Genomic DNA, 23,419 nt, shown 5'->3' with positions numbered 1-23,419 from the left:
ACAAATAAATTCTACATTATGGGAGCATACTTGTAAGGACATATTCTTTGTGTTTCACTATTAATTGTGAATAGCTGCTAAGAAGGCAGGATTTGGGATTTGGAGAGGATTTGGATTTGGAGGAAGAATTGTTCGGAGCCAGATGGATGCTCACCCCTAACCTAACTCCCCCAAGATTTTACATGAAATCCTTGAGACGCTTTCCAAACATTACCTCACGCTATTGCATTGTGGGTAACGTAGTATTGTTTATATTTATTAGCGCTGGCGTGGCGGTGCGGGAGGCGAGTTTACGAATCATACTGCGTTGAAGGCTGAGTATGTAAGTTAAATTCATGACTTAAGTTTTTGCCATTGGAAGATATCGACGCAACGTTATTAATATTCATGAGCAAGCCATCACCATTGGAGGCTTACGCAGCACAGACCTGATTAGCATTTATGAGCGATATCCCTAGTAGACAGTAGGATTTCGCGTCTTTGCGAGTCACAAAGTTTTAGCGTTATCAGTTGTATGGCACACAATGAACCTCGGATATGCAACATAGCGTGATTTTGACTTTCTTTAAGATTACAGTAGAGAATGGACAAGCGACAGACCGCACCACAGTCAAACCCTGAAACTCCAGACAGGTCAGTGTCAATAACACCCGATTTAGTGTCAATAACACCCGTTTTATATATTATGACACCCCATCTGCTGCATCAGTGGCGTGGATGCGTTGGTTGCTGTGTAGAGATGACGAGGTATCATCATAAACCAGGTGTTTCACCGCCTTCTTCGGTTTATTTATTGAGTGACTTGATGCAAACAATATCCTTGGGCTTACTTTGTTTGAATGATGTGTTTTCTCATAACCAGACATGCTGATAAGAAAGTAGGCTTATCAGCATTAACGCTGATGACTTTTCTTTATTAAAGGTGCACTTTTTTATAGCTAATTAATGTTTTACTCATGGAATAAACAGCAGTTATATATTCTTTTTTTAAATAAATGATACACTCATACATGAGATAATGACTCCAGACATAGTCTTAGAAAAAGCTTTTGTTATTCAGTGCAGCGGGTCGCCCCCTCATGGGCGCCGTTGTGTTGATATCACGTGACCAGCCGTGCCATGTAATTGGCTGAGTTACTAATAGTAAAAAAAAAACCCGGATATTATAATTCCTTTCAGCCAGTGCTCAAGACATTTTTAAAAAGTATGAATATAAAAGTACATAAACTACAGATGCAACAGCAGAGCCTGAGTCAACAACATATAAGAATGATTAACTATTGGACTGAATAAGAGCCAGCTGAACATAAACAAATGCTCACTGAGTGTGCTTATATCTTGTCAAAAGTATTGCGTAACTCACTAACACTTTTATATTATAGTCCCACAGGGGCTCATGTTGAATGGTGCAAACAACTGATTGCAGCCACAATGTCAAGTCCGATCTCTGGATCCATCAGCTCAGAGACGATTTCTAGAGAGTGCAAGGTATGTGTTCTAGTGTTTATATCATTTTCTCAACACAAGGAATTCTCAACACAGATCTCTTCCGGGATTGGATTGCATTTTTACAAAGAACACATCTGCTTTCTTTTGTTTTGTAGATACTCATGAGTCATGACACTTATGTTCCCTGAATCATTCATTCATGTTTTTTTTTTTTTTTACCTATATCTCTCTCATCAATGTGGCAATGCGTATATAGAGGCAGTAGACCACAGAAATAAACAACGACGAAACATGTAAATGCTCACTAACTCAAAACAGGTTTCTGTATTTTTTATTTATGCATTGCCAGAGATCTCCACCCAGTGTTTTTAGTTTATACACTCTTATGCAAGAGTCAGCACAGTTTAGACAACTGCTGTTTTTGTCATGAAACCACAGTGGAACAGAACATTGCTGATCAAGTTATTTTGTCAAGTCTACTCTCCACTGTTTCTGACCAATTTCATATGAAAAAATAAATTATTTACCCCTCATTTTGTTACAAAACCCCTTTCGGTGGAACACAAAGGGTTATTTTTTCCTGGCCATTTCCTAGAATCATAAAAGAATCATAAAAATAGTCCAGATAACTCTGCTGTAAGTACTTCTGATGTGTAATGAGCTTTGTGTGAGGGACAGACTGAAAAAGCATGCTGTTAACCAGATAATTAGGCTAAATCTGTTGAACACAACAAGAGATTTGTGAATCATTCAGACCAGTTTTATGAACTAGATCAACTGATTCACTGAAAAGATGGAAAATCTGACTCAAATGAACGATTCGTTCATGAACCAGACATCGCTAATTCCCTCATAAACATGACCAGGAGAGCTTGGTTGGCTGGCTGTCACATTTTTTTTATGTGAATAACTTACTTTTTGGCCAAAGCTATTGGATGATTAGCAAGACATGGAATATAGTGCACAGGTCATATGGACCAATTTTATGATACATTTATGGGGGTGGGGGGGAAGCTATGGAACTTCAAATATTGATGATTGAGTATCTACTTTTCTGTTAATCATGGAGAACCTCTGATTGATTCTGACACTGCTTCTGTTTTGGTTATTTAAAGGGGTCATATAGCTTGTCAAATTAAACTTTTTAAATAAAAAAGTTGACTATGATAACAAATTGTAAATTTCAGAACTTCTCTGTCCAGTCCAAAAATACCCTGTGTTGAAACATAAAAGTAATGTCATTTTTTTATGTTAAAATACTTTCGCCCATCCCAGTCTCATCTTTTCAGAGTTGTTGGTGCAGAAACATTGACTAACATTTTAAGACGTCTGGAAAAATATAAAGCGATACAAAATGTGCATGAGCCCTTTTGACCTTATTACACCTCCATGTAAGCTTGTTCACATAGTTTCTTGAAATGATTGCATCTTCCTGGTGTGTGGTTACATGCACTGCTCTCTTTCTCTTTCTCTTTCCTCATCGATCTCTGTTTTTTCTGTGGTGTTGTGGTGTTTCTTTGGTGCAGGACTGTGATGTGGAGGTTAAAGGATTTCTCTTGGACAGTGACCCTCAACAGACTGCCCCCTCTTCGGCAAGTCTTTCTCTGTGTGTGTGTTTGTGTGTGACTTCGTTAACAATTTCACATGATTACTTGCTTATAAACAGAAATAGGCCGTTTCAAGACACTTACATCCAAATAAAATAAAAAAGCACACAGATGTAATTTTAGGGCTAAATGCTATTTAACATGAAATAATTTTTCCTCTTCTGACTATTTTTCATGCGCCCGCTCATGAAATAACATCTATCTATCTATCTATCTATCTATCTATCTATCTATCTATCTATCTATCTATCTATCTATCTATCTATCTATCTATCTATCTATCTATCTATCTATCTATCTATCTATCTATCTATCTATCTATCTATCCTGTCTGTCTGTCTGTCTGTCTATCCCTCCATCTGTCTGTCTGTCTGTCTATCTATCTATCTCCATCCGTCCGTCCGTCCATCCATTGTCTGCTTATTATAATGAACTGTTTTTTAAAATATATATTTACCATAATTTTGTTGTCCATGTAAATGCACTAATTATAATATTTGGATATTATTTATTGTCATGCTTGCCTGCAAAGGCACTTTAGATTTATTACAGTGAACACGTTTTCAGTTTGTTTTGACCCAGTCTAAATGATTTTCTGTGCCGCAGATGCTGTCGAAAGAGCATGATTTGTATTTGAATCTGCTATATGCCTTTTCTCCATTATTAATATAGCACATAACTGAATGTGTGAGGGGGAAAATACAGATGGCTTGACTCATATGCCATTATGAAATATCACCACCCCGTGCCATCTTTCTAGGGCTTTATTAGCATAATGCTGAACAGATCTCCATAGATCTTTTGTCTCGGTGAAGGTCAAGCCTGTTGAATTCCACAGTGCTGTCGTTGTCCTGCAGCTGGAACGCAACAGAATGACTGAATTCTCTGATTCGTCTGTGTCCACGAAGCTGCCAAACAGTTCTGTCACTGTGGGTGGAGCAGGCCCTCGTCCCTCTGAACTCCCTACCGCTCGCTGACAGCAGTTTGCTCACAGAAACAGCTTTCTCAGGGCCAAAACATTGACTTGTGGTTCATGGGATCTTAAAAGATAATGCATGTAGACCAGTTTTACTAGTTACTGGTGCTAAATTCACCATCAAGATGCTAGAGTTTTGTACATGGTTGCCAGAACGTTACTCTGTTTGCTGAGTGTATTTTAGCTATGTGAAGTGCATATTCCCTTCTGTCAAAGTTAATGAAAGCATCAAAAAATATGAATATCACTGAGATTTTCTCCAGTCCTCTGAATTACAGCTCTGCCTTCCGCGTTTAGTTTACAGCCTCAAACATTGGACCGGCTGTTTGCTTTAGGCAGAGAGAGAGAACTAAACGTTTGGGAGTGGTAGAAAGGAAACCACATACGAGTATTTCTGTATCTGAGAGGTATTTTTCAAAATCACCATTTGTTTAATTCTTGTTGAAGTGTGTGTGCGTGTGTGTGTTCGTGTGTGTTTGTGTGTGTTTTGTAAAGACTCATTCAGACTGTCAGTCCAAATTAGATTTTTGCGCATATCAGATTGAAACCCGATCAGATTTAGCAAGTGTGAACGGCAAAAAATTCCATGAAATGGAAAAAAAAAAAATTTTACATATCCGTTTTGAAATACATTCATATGTGGTTGTCGTGTTGTAAATAGGACAACATCTGTATTGCAAACCCCTCCATGTTGCTGTGGTTGTTTTTGGCGTATAGCTACCAATGCAATGTCAAGCTCTTCAGTATTACATGAAAATCACAAGCTCCAGGAGCAGGGTTGAAGACCTACTATATGCCATACATAGACTTTCACTGAAGGGGGGACATGAGCCATATTTAGGTACCATAATATTATAGTGACATTGGGCTCTGGGTTTGCTCTTATGAGTTTAACAGAAACCAGCCACAACTCCTTAGCAATGGCATAGCAATTCCCTGGCAAAATGGTGGTGATTTTTACATGTTCTGATTATGTATGCATTTATCAACCTAATTGACCGTTCGCAAAGACCCGCCCCCCTTAGTTATTGTCGCTATGTCCGACAAGCTACGCCGCTCTCACGCCACTTCAGTGAAAAATACATCGCGGAGCAGAGAGGACACTGACAATGCTCTGACAGACAGGACAGACCAGCTTACTTTTCGGTTACTTTTTGATATTAAACATATTAAACATAGTCTCACCTGTCAAATTTGGTAATTTTTTAAAAGAAATTTAAACTATAAATACCGTTTTGTGGCTCTTTAATGTGCCTGACAGATCGCTGTAGAGCCTCAGTTAAAGCTGCTCGTGAACCGATCATCTCTTCCTTCTAGTTAATTTATAGCATCAAACAAACATGAATGAACATAAGAAAGAATGTTGTTTTAACCGCAGAAAGGCGTCAGTAGTACACTCCGCTTCTCAAGTTCAAATCCTTCCATGTTAATCTACTAACTCTCCTGACTGCTTTGTCGGACAAAATGGGGGAATGCGAAGAATGATTGGTCAGATCACCTGTCAATCAAGCTCTCTGCGAAGGGTCAATTGCAAAAAGCCAACATTCTAGATTCCAGAAATCCACATAAGACAGCTGGCATATGCCTGTATTAATCAGAATTTTGGATGATTTAAATTACTTCTGAAAAACATCTTATCAGAAAAAAGCTTATTCAGAATATGGACCTTAATTGGAAAATGATGTGCATGTAATCATATCAAGAATGTGTTTGTTCCCAATGTGTGACAGGCACTCAGAGAAGGAAATAAGCAGGCTCAGATGGAGGAGGCTCCACGTGTTCCTGGAGAAACCATCAAGGCTATCGGTAAGGACCTTAACACGTGCGCATTCGTGGTTTAGCATCTTTTTACCTGATGTAACAGTACAGAACCACCATGAAGCATAGCAAGTTAAACATTATATGACATAATAAGTTATAATTTAGGTCACAAGCTCACTGGACAGGGCTTTACATATTATTGTCGTCTTGTTTAGGTAGTATAGGTTAGGAAAAAGTGGAAGGAATAGTCTTCCACACATATGCACATCAATGGTAGATAACCTTTTTACGCTGTGGTGTTTTCACAGTCAAAGACGTCATGTATATCTGTCCATTCTCTGGGGTTGTGAGAGGGACTCTCACCATCACTGATTACAAGCTCTACTTTAAGAGCCTGACACGGGTAAACACACTCTTCTACTTATTTTTACATTATCGTAAGGCAGTGACATACGGTGGCCCAGTAGTGCCCAACACAACGAAATTTAAAAAGCAAACATAAGTGTACAACACAATGGAAATGAGCCACAACACAACGGAAAATATACAACACAACAGAAATAATCCATGAAAGTCTATCATTTAGGCTACATCAATTTATAATGAGAACATTATAATTGTGTGCTTGGGACATGGATTTTAAGTGAGACTTTTGCTTTTGTAATCAGGCTCTCAAAAATGATATAAAAATTTGGATTTAGATTTATCTGCCAATATATCGGTTATCGGATTTCAAATATAAACAATTATCGGTTATCGGTATCGGCCAAAATTGTCTAAGTTTCTGTTGAGTTACTGTATTAGTAGATTGATTAAATTAGTGCTTTTATTCCAGAGTGTTTTCTCAGATCTTAAAAAGCACAAATGCTTTGATTGGTTATTAAGGTTGTTTCTGTGTTTGCGAAAGGATTCTCCATTTGTGCTGGACGTGAATCTCGGAGCGGTAAGCAGACTTGAGTCTATCGCTGTTCAGAGTCACGGAGACAACACTCAAGGACTTGAGATAGTCTGCAAGGCAAAGGACAAATCAGTTTTCTTCTTTTCCACCCTTCATTGGCTCTTGGCCTATGGAAGCTTGTTTCTGCCACTGAATAAAAAAAGGTAAAAAAGAAAATATTTTTTACATCTCGGCTTTTTTCCTCAGAATTGCACGATTTAAAGTCACAATTGCGTGTTATAAAGTCACAATTGCGTGATATAAACTCACAATAGCGAGTTATAAAGTCAGAATTGCATAAAATAAAGTTTCAATTGCGTGTTATAAAGTCAGAATTGCGAGATATAAACTCACAATTGTGAGTTATAGTCAGAATTGCATGATATGAAGTTTAAATTGCGTGTTATAAAGTCAGAATTGCGAGATATAAACTCCTTACTCACAATTGTGAGTTATAGTCAGAATTGCATGATATAAGTTTAAATTGCGTGTTATAAAGTCAGAATTGCGAGATATAAACTCACAATTGTGAGTTATAGTCAGAATTGCATAATATAAAGTTTCAATTGCGTGTTATAAAGTCAGAATTGCGAGATATAAACTCACAATTGTGAGTTACAGTCAGAATTGCGAGATATAAAGTTGCAATTGCGAGTTATAAAGTCAGAATTGCGAGATATAAACTCACAATTGTGAGTTACAGTCAGAATTGCGAGATATAAAGTTGCAATTGCGAGTTATAAAGTCAGAATTGCGAGATGTAAAATCGAGAGATAAAAGTCGCAATTACCTTTTTAATTTTTTTTATTCTGTTGCGGTTAACAAGCTTCCATCCCTTTTCTGTCTTAGCTTAGCTTTTTATTCTCTTGCACACACTTTAAAATGTACTATTTCTTTTTACAGGACCTGAGAAACCCGCGGTTTGCGTACAAGAAGGAGGGACAGAGAGATTTGGAGGTGTTTGAAATAATGTCAAAGTATGCGTTCCCTCTCTCCCACAGCCTGGTACGACTTCTTAAAAACACCCACATATGACACTTGAGTGAGGATGTGCTATACACACCATAGCGCACTAGCTGACGATGTTTCAATGTGTTTAATGATACACATTCCTTCTCTTCCCTCAGCCTCTCTTTGCCTTTAAATACCGAGAGAAGTTTCCAGAAGATGGCTGGAAGATCTACGACCCAATCGCTGAGTACAAGAGACAGGTAAGAACTGTCATCACCACTCACCATATGCAAAATGTTTGTATCGGGACAGGTAATCATTTTGGTATTGCAGTATGTTCTGATGTACCTGATGTCAATGTTGTGGGTGACGGCAGGGTCTTCCAAACGAGAGCTGGATCATCAGTAAAGTGAACAGCAGTTATGAGGTGTGCGAGACGTATCCCGCTCTGCTGGTCCTGCCTTCAAACGTCACAGAGGAAGAACTGAAGAGAGTGGCGGCCTTTAGGGCCAAACGGCGTTTCCCTGTAAGAAGTTTTTATTATTTTATTTTTTAAAAACCTTGGATCTTGTTTAACCGTTACGTTTTACTTTACAAGCCTTTGTTTGGCCAATTGAAATACCCTCTAGCAGCATCTGTATTGTCATCAGTGCTATTATAGTTAAAGGAACACTCCACTTTTTTTGGAAATAGGCTCATTTTCCAACTCCCCTAGAGTTAAACAGTAGAGTTTTACCGTTTTCAAATCGTAGACAATCTCCGGGTCTGGCGGTAGCACTTTTAGCATAGCTTAGCATAGATCATTGAATCTGATTAGACCGTTAGCATCTCTCTCAAAAAAATGACCAAAGAGTTTCGATATTTAAAACTTGACTCTTCTGTAGTTACATCGTGTACTAAGACCGACAGTTTTCGATTTTCTAGGCCAATATGACTGTTTAACTCTAGGGGAGTTGGAAAAATGAGCCTATTTCCAAAAAAAGTTCCACTTTAAAAGAGCTTTAACGAAAACAGGTTTGATTCTCAGTGTGTGTGTGTGTTTGTGTGCGTGTTTGTGTGTGTGTGTGTGTGTGTGTGTGTGCACTACTCACTGCTTCTAATGTGTGTGCACTCACTTGGATGGGTTAAATACATAGGACAAATTCCGAGTATGGGTTACCATACTTGGCCTTCACATGTCACTTTCACATAAAGCAGTGATATCAAGTGGCTGAGTTGTATACCGGTACTTACTTTTGAATGTGCCTTTTCATTAACACCATTATTTATAAATTCAGACCGATTTGCAAATATGGAACACACTCTAAAACGAGAGACGGTATTTATCACGCGAATATCGCCATAACCAATCATAACGCCATGGAGGCAGTTTTTAACCATGCTGTTTTATTTGTTCTGTCATGACCATCTTCTTAAACGTAATCACATTCCCTCAGGTGCTGTCCTGGATTCACCCTGAGAGTCAGGCTGCTATAGTGCGCTGCAGTCAGCCACAGGTGGGCCCGTCAGACCGTCGCTGCAGGGAGGATGAACGGTACCTTCAGACGATACTCGATGCCAACGCTCAGTCTCACAAGCTCTGCATCTTTGATGCTCGCCAATGCACTGTGGCTGACACCAACAAAGTAAGACACTGTGTTTTAAAAAAACAAATACTACACCCAGTGTTGGGGGTAATGCGAGTTACGTAATCAGATTACTTTTTTTCAAGTAACTTGTAAAGTAACGCTTTACTTTCAAATTTACAACAAAATATCGAGTTACTTTTTTAAACAAGTAACGCAAGTTACTTTGTTTTTCCATTTATTGCCTGACATCTGTTCTGTCCCCATGTTGAGAGAAATCGTGATTAAGGTGCAAAATCGTTGTGTGCGCCGTGTGTAAACATTATGGTTATTGTAGTTCTAGACTAAATGTGAGCATTTGCACAAAAACAGATTCAGCAGTCCTCAAAATGAATAAAAACTGTAAAATGCATACTCAGAATATTAAGCAAACCCTGAATAATGGAATGTTCAATTATTAAAAAATGATTAAAAAATAAATAATTAAATTACTAAAAAGCAAACAAACAAGGCCCAGGAGCCTCATTTATAACCATTGCGTATGCACAAAACAGGCCCTGAAAGAGGCGTACGCCACTTCCAACACATAAGTTATGATTTAGAAAAACAAACTTGACAGGAAAATTTGCGCACCTGCACGCAAACTCTGACCCATGCGTACGAACGTTTTGGAGACGGAGCAGTTTGGCGACACCGATGGTGAGCTAGAGTTAAATGTCTTTTTGGTCACTTTTAGGCACAAAATCGAAAGAAAATGATACATATACGGAAAGATAATACAAATATAATTTCACTCACCAAGCCTATCACTTCAAGCAAATATCAATCCCTTCTTAAATGTCCGCACCAGCGAGCGTGTTGGTCCTTTTAGTGAAACTGATGCATATCCTATCTAAGGGCAGATGAAGTAAAACCGTACATCTTCATTATGAGTCCTAATCATAAATACAGTGAATGTTCACTATAACAGTTTAAATAAATAAAATAATGATTTAAACTATGTTTTACTCCTGACTTAAAAATTTATTAAATGTGCCATTCTCATTAATGAGTTAAACACTTAAACTACATGAAATCATTACTGAGAAGTTACAAAAATGTAAAAGTTACCCTTTGTATGTTTTGTCAATGAATGGAAATATTTGTTGTGGATGCAATGCTTTTAAAAATGTTTAAAAAAAATTAAATAAAAATGTGACCACAAAACTCATTTCCAGCATTAAAGCCTTTAGATCAGAAGGTCAGTGAAGACCAAATTAAATGTTTTATACAAAAAAATCATATACATGAGATGTTTGAGAAATCTTGCATACAATGCATATCAGTAAGGGGGGCATTGAGCTTATTAACCTGTTTTAGTTTCTAAATTTACTTAGAAAAGCCGTTTATTATCAGTTGTAGTCATACATACAAAAAAAAAGTATGGATACTGGTTTCACTGAACCAGTTTAAACCTCAACACAGACTAAAACTAAAGGGATAGTTCACCAAAAAAAATTAATCTATCATCGTTTACTCACCCTCATGTCCTTCCAAAGCTGTATAACTTTATTATGTGAAAAAGAAGTTCAGTTCAGTTTTGCTATGAAAGAAATGATAGAAAGCTCATAGATTGATGGCCTATGTCAAAAACATGTTCCCCATACAAATTACAGCATCATGTGTGATGACCGTCTTGTGCCAGCAACAAACCCACTACTGTACCAGATTTTCTGGAATGGCTTATATTTGGCTCCACATTTATAGACCAAAGATGGAGGATATGAGAATGAGAGTTTCTACATCAATGTGGAGCTGAACTTTCTGGAGATCCCCAACATACACGTGATGAGAGATTCCCTGAGGAAACTCAAGGAGGTGGTGTATCCTGCCATCGACCAACAACACTGGTTCTCATCTGTGGAGTCTACGCACTGGCTGGAATACATCAGGGTGAGAATCCGGATTATGTCACTACACCATGTTCATATTTGAAGCCATGATCGGACATTTAATCCCAACTTTCATACTCAGGAATTTTCATTGATGTTTCTGTTCTGTATGTTTTAAAATATTAATTTCACTTTAATTTACAAGCAAGCAATTCATTGGCTGATTCTGTAGAGAGGCTTGTTGAAGTCACAATCTGGGGCTGGAACTCATGAAAATCAAAGATAAATTCCAAGAAGTTCATAAGAATGTTTCTTTTTCCAAGTGAAATTATAAAAAAAATCATGCATTACTGTCCATAACTAAGTAACACAATGAGGGTTATGTGCAATAAACGCATTAATCGCTTCCGGTTCAGGTTTTTTGTATGTGCTTTGTTAAAGCCGTTTCATTCAAGATTCCTTCAAATTAGCAGGCAAAGACGAGCATAATTGATGTCCATCCCATTAGTATCATTAGTATGCAGATTAATATCTAAAAGGTTTTTTTCTTTTTCTCACTAACATTTAGATATTTAAATAGAATAGAATAGCAACAATAAAGATTACAAGCTACGTAAGCTAATTACCTCAAAAGTTCATAGACATCCCCAGTCAGTTCACACTTCCGTCTCAAGTCTGAGACTTGATTTCCTGTTTGTTCATAGTTAATTTTTTTATGGAGTAATGCAATATATTGTAATTCATTACTTTTTAAAGTAATCTTCCCCAACATTGATGATAACTATAATGATATCTATATTAGCCTCCATCGTTATATAGTTATAGCGTTATGTTTATAAGCGCAAGCTATATAACTGTCGTCTGCCACTTTAAATGCTCGAGCAGGGTAGATTCTGATTGGCTGTAAAAAAAAAAAGAAGTGAATTCTGAAAGAGATTCCAACAATATAATTTCTCTGTGCCGTTATCGTTATAGTTGTGGTGTGGACTATTTATGTATAAATATATACGGTAATGTTCACTGAGAATTTCAATGCACTGATTTTTCCATTGATTTTCTAACAAAAAACCTTGTTTGCTCAGTTCAGCTGAATTTTAATTGGATAAAGAAAATATATATTTATTATTTAACCAAACCTGTTTTTGTACTGTAGCTTTAGTAGTACAGTTAAAAAAATTACATACAGCACCTTTAACTGGTTAAAAGTACAGAAATGATACACTTCTCTGTTCATCATACTCTAGACTTGTCTTTCTCACATTTCAGGTTGCTCAAATAATTAACTAATCATTAAAAAAAATGAATCATTTAGACAAAGAAAACGATTAAAACTAACTAGAAAGTATTTCTTAAAGGTACAGCCTCACTGTTTTCTCTGTAGCTCTTGCTAGCAGGTGCGGTTCGCGTCGCAGACCGAATGGAGTCGGGTAAGACGTCAGTGGTGGTGCACTGCAGCGATGGCTGGGACCGCACGGCTCAGCTCACCTCTCTGGCCATGCTCATGCTGGACGCGCACTACCGCTCGCTCAGGGGCTTCCAGGTGCTGCTGGAGAAGGAATGGCTGAGCTTCGGACACCGCTTTGCTTCGGTCAGTAACATTCTGCATGTGAGGAAAAACACATACTGCATTGAACGTGTACAAACATCTCACCGTATCTTCCTCTACCTCTGTCTGTTAGCGTGTGGGACATGGAGATGGGAATCACGCAAACTCTGAGCGCTCGCCTCTCTTTGTGCAGTTCATCGACTGTGTCTGGCAAATGACACGACAGGTGAGGAAAAAGTGGCAAGTGGAGCTGAGAAAAAAATCTAAATGAAGCGTGTATGATACGACGTTATATTAGCCTTTTAAAAAAATGTTTAGCAGTTTTCTCTTTTGTTCTCTTCATAGTTTCCCTCTGCATTTGAATTCAATGAGCTGTTTCTGGTCACGGTGCTTGATCACCTCTACAGCTGCCTGTTTGGGACGTTTCTCTACAACAGCGAGCAAGAGCGAGTCTCGAAGGCAAGAACAGATGCGTGCAACTGTTATGCGCATTAATGTCACTTGGTTTTAGGCTACGTTTACACGTGGTTGGCTATTTTCATAAACGGACATTTCACCCCTCTCCGTTTTCAAAAATAACATCGTGCACACCTGTCAGTTTTCAGAAAAGGGTTCGTTTACACGAACCCGTGTATATGCCGTCAAGAGCATGCCAAACCTGTAGGGGGCAGTGTAACGAGAAGCTCAAGCCCACGTTAACCAATCAGAATCCCGAAAATAGTCACATACTGTGACGTCGGCTGCCTAAAACTAAAATCTCCACTCTGAGTTTCTAGAAAGAATCGTTTTCAGAGGCTAATTCTCCGTTTGCGTGTAAACGAAGGGAAATGTCTCCGTTTTTCAAAATAACCATGTGCGTGTAAACGGGGCCTTACTGCCTGTTTACACCTTGTCACTTTATGCGTTTTCTGTGTTTGGATAGCTTCTAGATAGTGAAAAGACCAGGTGTAAATGCCCTCCAAAATGCTTTCGGATTTAAAGGGGACCTGTTATGCCCCTTTTTACGAGATGTAATGTAAGTCTCAAGTGTCCCCAGAATGCGTCTGTGAAGTTTAAGCTCAAAATACTCCACAGATCATATTATACCATGTTGTAAATTACCATTTTTGAGTGGAAGGAAAAACATGCTATTTTCTGCTGTTGAATGTATCTTTAAATGCAAATGAGCTGCTGCTCCCCACCCACTTTTCCAGAAGAGGGCGGAGTCTCTAAAACCTGACGCACAAACTGTAATTACCATTTCTATTGCGGTTACGCTCACGTGACATTGCGGTTCTTCATCATGATGAAAGTTTATTATCTGCAATGCATGTGTTTTAAAGCCATATCAGTCTAAACTTCTGATATATGGATCTCTGAGCACACACATCCGAAGCTCATATCTGTTGCTTTGGTTGACGTGAACTGGAATTGAAGTGACCAGGTGTAAACAGGACTCAAGGGCTTTAAGTAATTCTCACCCTCATGTCATTCCATTCTGATTGTGCAGGAGGTTTACGGTAAGACCGTGTCTCTATGGTCATATGTGAACAGCCAGCTTGAGGAGTTTACCAACCCGCTGTATGTGAACTACGAGCACCATGTTTTATATCCGGTAGCCAGTCTGAGACATCTGGAGCTTTGGGTCAGTTATTATGTGCGCTGGAATCCTCGCATGAGGCCACAGGTGAGCATGGGATGCGGAAGATGATGGTTGAGCTCATGTTTAGTGACTCATCATATGTTTTGTGAACTTGTTGAACTGTAAAGCCTGACGTATGAAATAATAGTAAGAAAATTCTAATTCTTTTTTTTTCTTCTTTTTTTTTAAAAAATGGAACAGTTTATAGAACCTTGAGACAAAATTATATTTAAAAAAAAAAAAATCCATATGCGTGTTTTGAGTATCATATTTGACATGTATTTGTCATTTGATTTACAATGCAGTTAATACTGCCATTGGATACTTCACATTTGGGATTTTAATTGGATAAAAAAATATATACAAAACCTTTGTACTATTGTTTTTATCTCCTGCTTGAACTTTACATAACTATATATTTTTAGAGTACAGTCGTTGTTTTGCATTTTGATAAACAAAATATAAAAAGGAAATTTAACAATTATTTATCAATGCATTATTTATTGTTACATTTGACCTTTTATATGCATTTATTTATATATACATTTTAATTGGACCTTTTTATTTTTAGTATTTGTTAATTTTCATTTTAACTTGTAATTTAATTGAAATTTTACAAAAGTTGAAAATGTCGTGATGTAAAATCTTCACATTTAGTGAAACTTTAGGCTCTTTTGTTTTCCCCTTGTCTGTCCGTCAGGTTCCTGTTCATCAGAGTCTGAAGGAGTTGTTGGTCCTGAAGTCTGAGTTGCAGAAGAAAGTGGAGGATCTAAAACGAGATGCAGCTTCATCACATTCTTTCTCCTCTTCCTCCGAGCATGAAGGCATACCCATGCAGACCACTGTCTGAGCATTTGGTCATGAGTGCCATCTAAAGGCCATGAAGCCAATGGCTAAACCTCGTAGCACTACACTCAACAAACTTTTTCCATAAAATGAGTTTTCTATTCATAACTTTTTGAAGGGTATTTTTATTTCGTCACTTATTGTTGGGGGTAAAACATTTTTTGTTATCAAATTTTGTAATTAACAATAAAATGTAATCCAGACCAAAAACATGCCTGTATATACCAGTGGCTTTGGCAAGAATGTTCTTGCTCTTTTATTGCCTCCAAGAATTATTAATAATTAAAATGTAACATAATTCAGAATCTTGCATAATATAATATCTGTGGATAAATTTGCTCTGTGGTAGCGAGTGACATAAACTGCCACCTTCAGATAAACTATTATTATTTTAAGTGCAATTCAATATTACTATGACATAAGAATTACTAAAAGTTGCCTAATGCATACATTTTTTATTTTCTAGATGCGGTTGTAATACCAATTTTGTTTTATATAAATTTTTATAATACATGTCTAATTTGTTATAAGCTTAAATTTGTAATTGTGTATATTAATGTTGTATGAAGAAAAAAATCTTACAAAAACTGGTGTTATATCTGCTTTTGGTAGTCCATTATATCTTTATCTATTTGCAAATTTACTTCTAATCAGACAAAATATAGTTAGTTTAAATGTTTTTTTTTTTTTTTTTTACTTTTAAAGTATGGGTTTGAAGTATGTGCAAAATCCATTTAAGATAAATATTTATAATAAAACAAATAATTATTGTCAATCTTAACAGTAGCTACATTTAATCTTAAAAACATGTATATCCTTGATACATGGTTGTGGAGCAATACTATTAGTAATACTATTATTTGGTCCACTCAGGGATTCGAGTTTGACTTTAATTTAAAAGTAACTTCACTTTATTTTGACTATATTGGCATCTTTCTCTTTATGTAGCCCCTCCTCATATTCATATGGCAGCCAAACTACCCAAATTTCTACTCCTCAGCTCAGTATTATCGCGCCCTAAACACTGTACAGTAATCAGTCTTTAGTTGCTGAATGCAGTTTCTCTATAGTGCACTGTAGTTCACACTCACACGTGGTTTGCCACAGACCTTTTTAACTTTTGTTGTTTTGACAGCAATTCCCGCCTTGTTTTTAAATAATGGGGCATGTCTTAGGCTTTTGTCCAATGACAGCGCCCGTCTTATGAATATTTAAGTTCGTCTGACCAATCCACAGTTGTGGAGGCTGTTTTAAATGCGCGCCGGGACTAACCAATCAGGCGGGTCTCGTAGTGAGCTAGCGCGAGGCTGTGTGGTCTTCTATAGAGAGGAAGCGCGAGGCCGTTAGTGTGACTGACTGTGGAGAACAGACGACAGGACAAACATTTAAGAAGGTATCTATAAAGCTCTCCATTTTAAACTATTAATTGTTGCCTGATATTCCTTTTTAATTCTTATTTTAATTATGTAAATCCTTTTTTGTTAGGAAAAAGATACTTTATGTATAACTAACCATTTTTTCCGTGTATAAACTGATTTACAGTGAAATGTTAACGGTGGTGTGTATTTTTTTTCTTTCTAAACCATTTTGCTTTCCCTTAAGGTCCAATAAAACTACCTTTTTTGTCGGTTAAACCGAAGTTGGGTGACGAACATGCTTTTAAAATGGCTGGCGATATAAAAATTAGCTTCAAACAAAACACTGGTCTCTAAATGGCCTGAAAGTCTGTCGTGGAGTGCACCGTGTATCATGGCTGTGTTTGCGGTGTAATACTTTCATCTTTTCGAATATTTTCTGGTTAAAGAGAGCATTGAGCCGTTAAAGCGCTGTTAACAGCAGCCAATGCCAGTCATGGCTGGTTTGACTCTGCCTTTGTTGCAAACGGGTTTGTGCCGGGCGCGAATTTGCTAATCCTACTATGGTGAAGTGTTGGCTCATGAATATTGATTAATTCGATGACGTTGCTACGTAAAGTCTCTACAGCGTGACTTGACTTAATATACAACGAACGCCTTCACTATAGTAGGATTCGTTAATTCCCTTAACGCCCGCCCAACTGCGTGCACATGGCAACCAATCAATTAGCTATGTGGGGCGAACGTCATTGTGCGTAATTAATATTCATGAATCGTGTCTGACTACCTTCACGATAGTAGGATTCGTGATTTGGCGTGCAGTGTGAAACTGGTAAAACTTTACAAAAGCTTGCCTCGAGGCACATTGTGTTTAATGGACGACTTTTAAAAGGTCGATTTTTAAAAGTTACTCGCTAAATTATGACCTCGAAGTGTCTCTTGTGAAAATGGGGGGTGCAAGTCATTGTTCCTCGCCGCTGATAGAGGCCATTTTAATGAATAGCGTCTGATTGAAGAGACGCGGTTAGTCACTCGCTCTCTTCACACATTGCCTGCCTTTAAACTAGGCACGCCTTTAAATTACACGTATTTGGGACATGATTAATAATTTTTAGCATCTACGTTTAAAAATAAAATGTTGTTTCTGTCATTAATTTGCGTTTCGCAACATACAAATAAATAAAACAAAACCGTGCTTGAAGGGCCCGGCACCTCGGGCGACGTGCAGAACAGAATTTATATTTACATATATATATATATACATGTGTATGTGTCTGTGTAACACTCTGGTTCCATAAGTAAAAAATAGGTTTTTATTTTTTTAATAAATAACATAAACCTTTAAAGGCTATGAGATATGAGGGTGGTAATCAATGGTATGCATCAGCCCACATGAATTCAGTTCAATCATTACCCATGATTCTGCAAAAAAAGTCCACCTAACAGATAATCTATACAATTTGCACCAAAACAACTCTTTATTACCTGCCCACTCCCATGAAGCACTGCAGATGAAGTTAGTCAATCTTCCTACGATTATGAGGGCACGTGACTTAAAAATAAAATAAAAATTGCACGGGTAAATTGTAAAAAAAAAACAAAAAAAAACTGCAATATTCCATTAAAAATTGTCAGTTTATATTTTCTGGTTTCTTGAACTGATAAAGTCTTTTAGGGTGTGATGTCCCATGGATAATGTTGAATGAAAATGTGCAGTGTGAAACTGTGGCACCTAATCATGTGTGGTTCTCCAGGTAACATGCATGCTTTTTTCTTAAATTATCTGTGTTCTTTTAGGTGTGGTGATATTAAAGTGACTTCATAATAATGGCAAAGGGTGAACCAGGGAAGCCCAAGGGCAAGATGTCCGCCTATGCATACTTTGTGAAGACGTGTCGTGAAGAGCACAACAAGAAGAACCCAGGTGTCTCGGTTAACTTCTCAGAATTTTCCAAGAAGTGCTCTGAGAGATGGAAAGTAAGTAGATTATTCCTATCTGTAGGTGTCTATCTCCTGAAATCAATGCAAAATGAATAAAAAGGCTACTGCTGGGATCTTGATGAACTGTCATTTGTTGCAGACTATGTCACCGAAAGAAAAAACTAAATTTGATGACCTGGCCAAAACGGACAAGGTCCGATATGACCAGGAAATGATGCACTTCAATCCAGGAAAGAAAGGCCAGAAGCAGAAGAAGGATCCTAATGCTCCAAGGCGACCAGCGTATGTTTTCTGTCCTTTATTCCATCCAGAATTACTTATAATGAGCTCTATAAATATGGTCCTATGTGGTTGTTGCATAAATGTTTGTCTCTGCTTTTGCAGGTCTGGATTTTTCCTGTTCTGTTCAGACCAGAGGCCTGGTATCAAGGCTCAGAGCCCCAACCTGGGCATTGGAGATGTAGCCAAGAAACTTGGAGAGATGTGGAACAATCTGTCTGACTCTGAGAAGCAGCCTTTTCTATCCAAGGCCAACAAACTGAAGGACAAGTATCAGAAGGTGGAGAATTACATCTTAAATGTTGTCCTCTATACAGTTTGAATAGTGGTTGAAGAATGAATGACCTGCCCCCAACTAAAGCTTTTTCTAGTTGATTAGTAGCCGTTCATTTAAGCCATTAGTCGACTAATTGCACGTTTATTTAATTATATGAATGCATACGGTAATATTTAGCCTATTGCGCGCTTAAGCACTTGCCGCAAAAGTAAGGATTATGAATGTGTCAGAAACCGCAAGGAGACATTTCAATAATTTATTAATAAACTAGTGTTTTCTGAGAATGCAAGTGTTCACGCTGGCTCCTCCATGCAGTAAAGCGCAATACACTTTAGCTTCCACACTTTAAATAGACCCCAGACCTTTGAACAATAGTGTACGTACGCTAATATTTGTATTTAGCAAAAATGCATTAAATTGATCAAAGGTTGGTAAAGATTTGTTCAAAATAAATACTTTAAAGTGTTTTTTTTTTTTTTTTTTTTTAAGAATTAAAAAATCCCCCAAAATTTTGTGGTTTCCACAAATAATAAGCAGCTCAACTGCTTTACACAGTGATAATGCTGTAGTTGTGAGTAATGATGCTGACAATTCAGCTTTGCATTACATTACATTATTTATATATATATAGTGCAGCCGTGGCGAGCATAAGAGACTTCTTTCAAAATCTTACCAACCCCAAACTCTTAAACCATTGTAATTCTCAATTTCTCATGTTGTAATTTTGCTTTCTCAGGATATGGCGGACTACAAAAGAAAGGGAGAAAAAAGCGGAGGGGCATCATCTGCCAAATCCAAACCCAAGGTTGAAGATGATGACGACGAAGATGAAGACGACGAGGAGGAAGAAGAGGATGATGATGATGACGACGATGATTAAAGAACTTGTGTTTCCCCTAATTGAGCAGTAAGTTATTTGTTCGCTGCCAATTAGTTTAAGTCTAAGAGGTCTTGATGTCAAGGCTGCTATACACTGATCACCAGTAGACAAGCCCAATGCATGCAAGCTCTGACTTCAGACAACCAAATTCTCAATGCTGGGTTTGCTGGTGGTCCTGTTACAGCTTGCTATTAAACCGCATTGGCAAAAGCAAAATATTTCCACACCGTTTGAAAATAAAGTGGTAGCAGTACATACTCTTTTTAAAACTATTTAAAGTGGTGTGTTTCTGTATGGCTGTTGACTTAAAGTTGTTTTCTTTTTTTCTTTTTTTTATTCTCCCAGCTTTCAAAATGCACAATTTGTGGATAGATTTAAGGTTTAATTTTTTCCGTTCGGCCACATAAGCTTCCTGCGTTGTTGAAAGGATGTTTGTGATGTGCGGTTATATTATTATTTGTGTAATTTTGAATGATTACATTGATAATTTTATGTGTAGAGAGTCTGGGGACATTTTCAGCTTTAACCGGAGGCAAATGATCAAATGCTGGGGAAAGCTCTTATTTGCACCTTCAATTGTTACTTTTTTTTTCTCTTTTTTTTATGTATAGGTGACACTGTGATTTGAAATAAACATGGCATTTTTAGATCTCAAATGATTCAAGTGACTTTCTTGTCTGCAAAATGTTCAATGTAGTGTGTAAATACTTGGGGTATTTTGTCAATGTTATCAATAAAGTGATAAATGGTAGTTTCTTTTAAGAGTGCTCATTTAATTTGGATTTGTGGTTTTTCCTTTCTATTTATTAACATTATCTGAATGCAATGACTTCAGTAAACCACTAGATGTCAATAGGCACTGATTGCAAAAGCTGTACATATAACAACCTAGAGAAAGTGATAAAAAAAATCTGAAAATAGTATGTTAACAAACAGTAAATGAAAAGCACCCAGATGACTTAATTGCACAGATTCGTTTAATCAATGGATGTTTTACGGTCTTATGTTCAATGGATGTTTAAATGTATAAATGGCAGTGCCATTGCTAACTAACGCTACAATGACAAATGTGTCTAAATTACACTTACTACATCTAGTCATACTATATGAAAAAAAGTCTCTTCAAAATGGTCGTGAAGTACATACTTGTATGATTTGTATCACATGGTTACTTTTCTAATGGTTATTGGGAAAGTCTTGTATAGAAACAGTTTGACAATTATAAGGCAGGAAATTCCCAGAATGCAGTTCAGCAAGCTGTAAGAAATTATTTAAAAATGCTAGACATGAGAAATGTTACATTTCTATTTCCTTCAGTAGTGAGAAGTATCAGAAAGTTGGTCAAATGTACTTTCCAATAAACATGGTCAAATTTTGGTTTTATGTAAATTGGGGGAAAGAGTTTCTCATTACATCCTGAATTTAAAGTTGCAATGCAATTTATATTCATAAATCAATGAATACAGTATTTTTTTTACATGTAATGTAAATGAAATATGAGTATAAAGGTGTGGTCACATTTACAGTTGCTCTATATACAAAAACCTGTAATTTCAAAAGGAATCTGCGCAATCTTGTTTCGCCAAATGGTGAAAAACCACTCAGATTTTGCTTATTTTTATTTTTTTGCTGTTCCAAGTTATTTCAAATTGATTTGAAAGTGTGTGAACTTCATATATCACTACGCTATTGACAATGGACTGCCTTTATTATATATGTGAATGCACAAAGTCGGCATGAAGTCTTTTCTTCCCTATTGTGATGTATGTCGGAGTAAAACGTCTTGTTACTCATCGTGACCCATGGTTGAGAGGAGGGAACGAGACGTTGCGTCATAACTGACGCTATGCGTGAAAACTCCCTTTTTCCTAGAATACTGAAGCCCAATAGTGGTGCAGGTCTGACATCACTTTTTAGGCCAAAACACAGATGAGTTAGCCATTCTGGTTCCATCGTCCTAAAGTCAATGTTTTTTTTTTATCGGATTTTGGTTAAATGGCTGAAATAAGGTATGTGGTGAACACAAGCTCAAGACACTTTTATGTTTTATTCTACGACATAAAATACATAAGTATTACCCCACACGTGATTTTTTTTTCAAGCTGTTAAGTGTCTTGACAAAGGCAGTTGCTAACAAGTGGCAAAATAGGACTGCAGAGGCAAACGTCATCACGCCGAACAGATAAACTCGATCTGCTTTTACAGACTCGTTATGCTTATAATTGTGCTCTTATGATCTATTCTAACTCAAATTTCTGGGATTTTTTTTTACATAAAGACTGAAAGAGTTGTCAGAAGCTTAGTGATGGTGATGTTGAAGTCATGGGACTTGGTGTAGTTCATTTAACCTACCTTTAGCTTTTTACTTCTGGCGACTGCATCTAGGCTTACAATTTATAAAAGTTGGGTTCATCTGTGAAAATGATCTAAAATTATGCAAAACGTGTGAATATCATAAACTTTTGTTAATCACAGGGCTTGTTTTTTTGCGATAATTCATAGCCTATGGAAAAATCCCATTGGGTTTTTGTCGAGGGAGCCAGTGTGATGCTAACTGCCGATTGGCCTACACAGTGACGTCATACCTGCACCACTCTATTGAATGGCGCCGTGCGCATCGCGCCGGCCAATGCCGTTCAAGCGTACAAAATAAGGGCGGAAACTCCATGCTCCCAGATGCTGAGCGTAATGTAGCATTTGCAGCATAATGTAGCATGTCTCGTTCCCTCCTCTCAGGGTACCAGGGTTACGTTGAGTAACCAGAGACGTTCTCTTCCGTGTTATTAGCGAAGTCCAACTCAGCTGAGGTGGAGCATCGACCAATAAACGTTAAAACAGCTCATGTCAGATGAAGGTGCAAACTTAGCGACGTGACAATAAATGCATCTCAATATAACATGGTAAAAACCATACATACCAGACGGTGAACATAAGTGACAGATAGTGCTTATAAATCGCCTATGCGCTTCCCACAAGCGACTGCTAATAAGAGCGAGTTATGAGTGACTGGCACGGGACAGTTAACAGGATCATCATTTCACTCTTTACACCATTTCTCAAACACTTCACTTATGGGCATATAAGCGCCTAGTCGAAGGGGCATGTGCCTCTGTGATTGTGTTTAGTACACGTTGTGGCAACCCTTGCATCACTAGCGGGGCTCCACTGACTGGCCACTCATGGACTACAACCCCATGGACAACCCATCTTGACAGTTAGTCCGCCCCGTAATTCACCCCTCGCAGGGAGTTTGATTGACAGGCAATCTGACCAATCATAATCCACCGAATCCGCCATTTTTGTCCGACAAAGCAGTCACGAGAGTTAGTAGATTAACGTTGGAGGATTTGAACTTGAAAAACGACTGTCTGGGAGTGTACTGTCTTTCCGCGGTTAAAACAACATTCCTTCTTATGTTCTTTCATGTTTATTTGATGCTATAAATTAACTAGAAGTAAGAGATGGTCGGTTCACGAGCAGCTTTAAGAGGCTTTACAGCGATCTGTCACGACACATTAAAGAGCCACAAAACGGTATTTATTGTTTAAATTTCATTA

The 23,419-nt window shown here is 37.5% G+C and overlaps 2 protein-coding genes across 5 annotated transcripts; both read left to right on the top strand.

The window, feature by feature from the left end:
- The first annotated feature begins 212 nt into the window (after positions 1–212).
- On the top strand, positions 213–16,151 carry mtmr1b (myotubularin related protein 1b). 4 transcript variants are annotated; one of them, XM_079585840.1, is made up of 17 exons: positions 213–322; positions 571–633; positions 1,383–1,488; positions 2,976–3,041; positions 5,763–5,838; positions 6,102–6,196; positions 6,701–6,808; positions 7,634–7,735; positions 7,858–7,941; positions 8,058–8,207; positions 9,118–9,306; positions 10,993–11,178; positions 12,499–12,705; positions 12,797–12,889; positions 13,009–13,122; positions 14,153–14,329; positions 14,985–16,151. In XM_079585840.1, exons 2-17 carry the CDS (start codon positions 584–586, stop codon positions 15,132–15,134), a joined length of 1,953 nt encoding a protein of 650 aa, XP_079441966.1. In that variant the 5' UTR covers positions 213–322; positions 571–583; the 3' UTR covers positions 15,135–16,151. The 4 variants fall into 4 exon arrangements, with proteins under 4 accessions (XP_079441966.1, XP_079441968.1, XP_079441967.1 ...); XM_079585841.1 differs by having other exon boundaries at positions 231–322; positions 578–633; XM_079585842.1 differs by lacking the exon at positions 2,976–3,041.
- Positions 16,152–16,392: 241 nt separating this feature from the next.
- On the top strand, positions 16,393–20,613 carry hmgb3b (high mobility group box 3b). Its single transcript, XM_079585844.1, has 5 exons — positions 16,393–16,523; positions 18,283–18,462; positions 18,566–18,708; positions 18,811–18,985; positions 19,719–20,613. Exons 2-5 carry the CDS (start codon positions 18,313–18,315, stop codon positions 19,860–19,862), a joined length of 612 nt encoding a protein of 203 aa, XP_079441970.1. The 5' UTR covers positions 16,393–16,523; positions 18,283–18,312; the 3' UTR covers positions 19,863–20,613.
- The last annotated feature ends 2,806 nt before the right edge of the window (positions 20,614–23,419 follow it).

The sequence above is a fragment of the Phoxinus phoxinus genome (assembly GCF_949152265.1).
Source record: "Phoxinus phoxinus genome assembly, chromosome: 17".
Classification (NCBI taxonomy): Eukaryota; Metazoa; Chordata; class Actinopteri; order Cypriniformes; family Leuciscidae; genus Phoxinus; species Phoxinus phoxinus.
This window is presented reverse-complemented; position numbering and strand designations above follow the sequence as displayed.

What these genes read in the sequence shown, in the direction of transcription:
- mtmr1b (XM_079585840.1), top strand. Translation starts at nt 584, where the DNA reads ATGGACAAGCGACAGACCGCACCACAGTCAAACCCTGAAACTCCAGAC. An exon ending in AACAGACTGCCCCCTCTTCG is followed by an intron (nt 3,042 to 5,762) that starts GCAAGTCTTTCT and finishes AATGTGTGACAG; the next exon opens with GCACTCAGAGAAGGAAATAA. An exon ending in AGCAAGAGCGAGTCTCGAAG is followed by an intron (nt 13,123 to 14,152) that starts GCAAGAACAGAT and finishes CTGATTGTGCAG; the next exon opens with GAGGTTTACGGTAAGACCGT.
- hmgb3b (XM_079585844.1), top strand. Translation starts at nt 18,313, where the DNA reads ATGGCAAAGGGTGAACCAGGGAAGCCCAAGGGCAAGATGTCCGCCTAT. An exon ending in AATGCTCCAAGGCGACCAGC is followed by an intron (nt 18,709 to 18,810) that starts GTATGTTTTCTG and finishes CTGCTTTTGCAG; the next exon opens with GTCTGGATTTTTCCTGTTCT. An exon ending in TGAAGGACAAGTATCAGAAG is followed by an intron (nt 18,986 to 19,718) that starts GTGGAGAATTAC and finishes TTGCTTTCTCAG; the next exon opens with GATATGGCGGACTACAAAAG.